A 6,425-nucleotide genomic window follows, 5' to 3' on the forward strand; every position below is an offset into this window, starting at 1 on the left:
TCATAATGTTATTTAATGTGATCTCTCCCCCCTACAGGGTGTCATCGCAGAGTCTGCCCACATGGCTGGCCCAGATATAAGACACACTGCTATCACTACGTCCCCCTCGTGACCACATGGCCAGAGGCAGAGGTACCTGGACGTTTGCTGTAGATAATTGAGATCAGCTGTGTGGGTGATTTTAAGTATTGATGGTTTAATGAGAGATCATCCGCTTATTTAAGGATTTTGGACACTGGCCAGCCGGGCTCAATTTCTACTAGCCAGTGTCCAAAATGTGCTATGTGATAATGGAAAAGACAATAATTGACCTGCATCTTGGGCTAGTTGGAAACATTTTCTACAAGCCTGGTCTGAAAAGCACTAGCCTTGGGCTAGCTGGGATGCTATCTCCATCCCTGTCTGGTGGCCATACATTGTTGCAGTTGACTCTGTAGGTTTAGTCTGTGTTCAACAGGGTTGAGAAACTATAACATGATGTGCTAGTCCTTCTGTTAACCTTTACATTCTACCTCTGTTTAATTCTCTCTCTCTCCTCTCTTTCTCTCTCTCTCTCTCTCTCTCTCTCTCTCTCTCTCTCTCTCTCTCTCTCTCTCTCTCTCTCTCTCTCTCTCTCTCTCTCTCTCTCTCTCCTCTCTCTGTCTGTCTCTCTCTCTCTCTGTGTCTCTCTCTCTTCTCTCCCCTCTCTCTCTCTCTCTCCTCTATCTCTCTACCTCTCTCTCTCCAGAGGAAATGTTTGCTCTTGGGAGGTAATTTGGCATCAGTGCACAGCCTTCCCCAGTATCGTTTCCTTCAGTCTCTCATCCAAGAGAGTAGAGTTCAGCGCACCTGGATTGGAGCCTACGATGCAATGAAGGTCAGAAGCTCTCTGTTCATCACTCATGAAACATATAAGATGCATTGATTCTTGATGAATCTGAGAGTGGTTACATTTCTCCAGGCCCATCCCTCAGCTTTTTACCCAAACAGTGGTGGGTTGCCAATTAGTTATTTTCCAATTCCCAGATTGCCCCTTTAAAGACAGTAATTACAGTGTAAATATATAGTGTTTACTGTGTGCTGGGGATGCATCCTCCTATGTGCTCTGTAGGAGGGTCTTTGGCTGTGGAGTGACGGGTCCAGGTTTAACTACCAGAACTGGGCCCCGGGGAAACCCTCTAACTACAACCATGGTTTTGTGAAGGACATCACGAATGGCCGGGGGCATTGCATGGAGATGAACTGTGGAGGTACAATGCTGTCACCAGAGTACTCTCCCTCACATTATACATCAAACAATTGGATAGTTGTAAAATACATCTTAAAGGGAATTTGTTCCTTTATTAGCTACATATTTATAAAACCAACATAGATACAATACCTACCTTTCTGTGTTTCTCTCTTTCCCAGCTTCCCGCCGCCAGAATGATGCCCCCTGCTGGTTTAAACTTCCCTTCCTGTGTTCCAGAAAGCTGTGATGTCCACATTTTAGGAGAGAATACATTGGAGAGGCTCTCAGCATATGAAATTGTTTTAAATAAAGGCACAGTCTGCAATATTACCTTTTGTTCAGTGGTCATTTATATAAAACACCAGCTGGAGATAATTATGAAACTCTGTGGTGTGAAGGTCCAAATAACATACTTGGTGAATGAAATGTTCAACAGTTGCTTCTCACTTTGTAATACTTTTAATTGTCGTAGAAATGTTCTATATTTTCATAGTCAAACCAGATATGACCAATTCTACAATAACACATTTGATGTAAATCACCATCATCACCATCATCACCATCATCATCTTCATCATCACCATCACCACCATCATCATCATCACCATCATCAACACCATCATCATCATCATCATCATCATCATCATCATCCATCATCACCATCACCATCATCGTCATCATTACCATCATCATCATCACCATCAGGGTTAATGGTTACTGAACTGTCGTCCACTCCAGCCAAACTAGAACAAGGAGGATCTGATTTGGGGAGCATATTCTGCCACCTTGTGGTCATTCATCAGTTCTAAAAACACACACACTATTTTTTCTTCTACTGGTATTCAATGACTGTCACGATCGTTATATGAAACGGACCAAGGCGCAGGGTGATAAACGTACATCTTTTAATGAGTACTTTAACATATACAACAAAACAACAAAACGATACGTGAAGTCTAAAGGTTCACCAACACAAACCTATACAGAACAAGATCCCACAATTAACTGTGCCAAACAGGCTGCCTAAGTATGGTTCCCAATCAGAGACAACGAGAAACAGCTGCCTCTGACTGGGAACCACCCTGGCCAACATAGATCCACACGAACTAGAACAAAACATAGAAAATACAACATAGACAATCCACACCCTGGCTCAACATATTAGAGTCCCCAGAGCCAGGGCGTGACAGTACCCCCCCCCCAAAGGCGCGGACTGCGACCACGCCAACTAAACCCAACAGGGGAGGGGCTGGGTGGGCATTCCGCCTCGGAGGCGGATCCGGCTCCGGGCGTGACCACCACTCTCTCGCTACCCGTCCGTAGCGCCCCTGGTCTGGTCCCGCCTCGTTATTACCTCGACTAACCTGGTCTGGCCTGTTCCCGGCCTGATCCTGCTCCCCGCACCAAGCCTGTGGTGCGCGTCGCCAGCCCGGTCCGGCCTGTTCCTGCCCCTCGCACCAAGCCTGTGGTGCGCGTCGCCAGCCCGGTCCGGCCTGTTCCTGCTCCCCGCACCAAGCCTGTGGTGCGCATCGCCAGCCCGGTCCGGCCTGATCCTGCTCCCCGCACCAAGCCTGTGGTGCGCGTCGCCAGCCCGGTCCGGCCTGTCCGGCCTGTTCCTGCCCCTCGCACCAAGCCAGTGGTGCGCGTCGTCAGCCCGGTCCGGCCCGTTCCTGCTCCCCGCACCAAGCCAGTGGTGCGCGTCGCCAGCCCGGTCCGGCCCGTTCCTGCTCCCCGCACCAAGCCTGTGGTGCGTGTCGCCAGCCCGGTCCGGCCCGTTCCTGCTCCCCGCACCAAGCCAGTGGTGCGCGTCGTCAGCCCGGTCCGGCCCGTTCCTGCTCCCCGCACCAAGCCAGTGGTGCACGTCGTCAGCCCGGTCCGCCCGTTCCTGCTCCCCCGCACCAAGCCAGTGCTGCGCGTCGTCAGCCCGGTCCGGTCCGTTCCTGATCCCCGCACCAAGCCAGTGGTGCGCGTCGTCAGCCCGGTCCGGCCAGTTCCTGCTCCCCGCACCAAGCCTGTGCTGCGCGTCGTCAGCCCGGTCCGGTCCGTTCCTGATCCCCACACCAAGCCAGTGGTGCGCGTCGTCAGCCCGGTCCGGCCAGTTCCTGCTCCCCGCACCAAGCCAGTGGTGCGCGTCGTCAGCCCAGTCCGGCCTGTCCTGCTCCCCGCACCAAGCCAGTGGTGCGCGTCGTCAGTCCGGCACAGCCCGTGCCTGAGCAATCCGCTCCACCGGTGTCCAGTCCAGCTCCGGCCAGCGGGGCCAGACCAGACCAGGGGCGCTACGGATGGGTAGCGAGAGAGTGGTGGTCACGCCCGGAGCCGGATCCGCCTCCGAGGCGGAATGCCCACCCAGCCCCTCCCCTGTTGGGTTTAGTTGGCGCTGTCGCAGTCCGCGCCTTTGGAGGGGGGTTTACTGTCACGCCCTGGCTCTGGGGACTCGTATATGTTGAGCCAGGGTGTGGATTGTCTATGTTGTATTTTCTATGTTTTGTTCTAGTTCGTGTGGATCTATGTTGGCCAGGGTGGTTCCCAATCAGAGGCAGCTGTTTCTCGTTGTCTCTGATTGGGAACCATACTTAGGCAGCCTGTTTGGCACAGTTAATTGTGGGATCTTGTTCTGTATAGGTTTGTGTTGGTGAACCTTTAGACTTCACGTATCGTTTTGTTGTTTTGTGGTATATGTTAAAGTACTCATGGTGCGCGACGCGCACCACTGGCTTGGTGCGGGGAGCAGGAACGGGCCGGACCGGGCTGACGACGCGCACCACTGGCTTGGTGCGAGGGGCAGGAACAGGCCGGACCGGGCTGGCGACGCGCACCACAGGCTTGGTGCGGGGAGCAGGATCAGGCCGGACCGGGCTGGCGACGCGCACCACAGGCTTGGTGCGGGGAGCAGGAACAGGCCGGACCGGGCTGGCGACGCGCACCACAGGCTTGGTGCGGGGAGCAGGAACAGGCCGGACCGGGCTGGCGACGCGCACCACAGGCTTGGTGCGGGGAGCAGGAACAGGCCAGGAACAGGCTGGACCAGGTTAGTCGAGGTAATAACGAGGCTATATACAGGGGGTACCGGTACTGAGTCAATGCGCCGGGTACAGGTTAGTCGAGGTAATAACAAGGCTATATACAGGGGGTACCGGTACTGAAAACACTGCTACTCCTACTGCTCTCTCCTCGTCTGACCATGTGTTCTCGCATACCCCGAGAGCATCTGGTCAGCGGGGTGGTGGCACAGGAATCCTCATCTCTCCCAAGTGGACATTCTCTCTTTTTCCCCTGACCCATCTGTCTATCTCCTCATTTGAATTCCATGCTGTCACAGTCACTAGCCCATTCAAGCTTAACATCCTTGTCATTTATGTGTTTGTAGTTGTATTAGTGGTATGGGGCTTTATGTGTAGTTGTATTAGTAGTATGGCACTGTGTGTGTAGTTGTATTAGTAGTATGTGGCTGTATGTGTAGTTGTTTTAGTATTATAGGGTTGTGTGTGTAGTTGTATTAGTAGTATAGGGCTGTGTGTGTAGTTGTATGTGTGGGTAGTTGTATTAATAGTTTGGGGATGTGTGTGTAGTTGTTATAGTAGTAGTATAGATATGTGTGTAGTTGTATTAGTAGTATTGGGCTGTATGTGTAGTTGTATTTGTAGTATGGGGCTATGTGTGAAGTTGTATTAGTAGTATAGGGCTGTGTGTGTAGTTGTATTAGTAGTATGGGGCTGTGTGTGTAGTTGTATTAGTAGTATAGGGCTGTGTGTGTAATTGAGTGTGTAGTTGTATTAGTACTATAGGGCTGAGTGTGTAGTTGTGTTAGGAGTATAGGGCTGTGTTTGTAGTTGCGTTAGTAGTATACGAGTGTGTTTGTAGTTTTGTTAGTAATATGGGGCTATCTGTGTTGTTGTATTAGTAGTAAAAGGCAGTGTCTGTAGTTGTATTAGTGGTATTTGGCTGTATGTGTAGTTGTATTAGTAGTATAGGGCTGTGTGTGTAGTTGTATTAGTAGTATAGGGCTGTGTGTGTAGTTGTATTAGTAGTATTTGTATGTGTCTGTAGTTGTATTAGTAGTATAGGGCTGTGTGTGTAATTTTGTGTGTAGTTGTATTAGTACTATAGGGCAGAGTGTGTAATTGTGTTAGGAGTATAGGGCTGTGTTAGTAGTTTTGTTAGTAATATGGGGCTATTTGTGTTGTTGTATTAGTATTAAAAGGCAGCGTCTGTAGTTGTATTAGCGATATTTGGCTGTATGTGTAGTTGTGTTAGTATTATAGAAATGTGTGTGTAGTTGTGTTAGAAGGTTTGGGATGTGTGTGTAGTTGTATTAGTAGTATGGCGTTGTCTGTGTAGTTGTATTAGTATTATAGGGCTGTGTGTGTAGTTGTATTAGTAGTATAGGGATGTGTGTAGTTGTATTAGTAGTAAAGGGCTTTGTGTGTAGTTGTATTAGTGTTATATGGCTGGTTGTGTAGTTGTATTAGCAGTATAGGGCTGTGCGTGTAGTTGTGTTAGTAGTTTGTGGCTGTATGTGTACTTGTATTAGTAGTATGGGGCTGTGTGTGTAGTTGTATTAGTAGTATAGGGCTGTGTGTTTAGTTGTATTAGTATTATGGGGCTGTGTGTAGTTGTATTAGTAGTATCGGTCTGTGTGTGCGAGTGTGTGTGTAGTTGTATTTGTAGTATAGGGCAGTGTGTGTAATTGAGTGTGTAGTGGTATTAGTAATATAGGGCTGTGTGTGTAGTTGTATTAGTAGTATGGGGCTGTGTGTGTAGTTGTATTAGTAGTATGGGGCTGTGTGTGTAGTTGTATTAGTAGTATAGGGCTGTGTGTGTAGTTGTATTAGTAGTATGGGGCTGTGTGTGTAGTTGTGTTAGTAGTATGGGGCTGTGTGTGTAGTTGTATTAGTAGTATGGGGCTGTGTGTGTAGTTGTATTAGTAGTATGGGGCTGTGTGTGTAGTTGTATTAGTAGTATGGGGCTGTGTGTGTAGTTGTATTAGTAGTATGGGGCTGTGTGTGTAGTTGTATTAGTAGTATGGTGCTGTGTGTGTAGTTGTATTAGTAGTATGGGGCTGTGTGTGTAGTTGTATTAGTAGTATGGGGCTGTGTGTGTAGTTGTATTAGTAGTATGGGGCTGTGTGTGTAGTTGTATTAGTAGTATGGGGCTGTGTGTGTATTTGTATTAGTAGTATAGGGCTGTGTGTGTAGTTTGTGACGTCACGAGAGGC

At 49.0% G+C, this 6,425-nt stretch overlaps 1 protein-coding gene across 1 annotated transcript in view; it reads left to right on the forward strand.

The window, feature by feature from the left end:
• LOC121559759 (uncharacterized protein C2orf16-like) overlaps positions 1-1,511 on the forward strand; it is a 5,132-nt gene extending 3,621 nt beyond the window's left edge. The window contains exons 4-7 of the mRNA XM_041872853.2: positions 38-132; positions 728-856; positions 1,091-1,229; positions 1,390-1,511. Coding sequence (XP_041728787.2) covers positions 38-132; positions 728-856; positions 1,091-1,229; positions 1,390-1,457 — 431 coding nt within the window. The 3' untranslated portion in view covers positions 1,458-1,511. The remainder of the gene's footprint in view (positions 1-37; positions 133-727; positions 857-1,090; positions 1,230-1,389) is intronic.
• The last annotated feature ends 4,914 nt before the right edge of the window (positions 1,512-6,425 follow it).

Source organism: Coregonus clupeaformis, unplaced genomic scaffold, assembly GCF_020615455.1.
Source record: "Coregonus clupeaformis isolate EN_2021a unplaced genomic scaffold, ASM2061545v1 scaf0833, whole genome shotgun sequence".
In the NCBI taxonomy this organism is placed as follows: domain Eukaryota; kingdom Metazoa; phylum Chordata; class Actinopteri; order Salmoniformes; family Salmonidae; genus Coregonus; species Coregonus clupeaformis.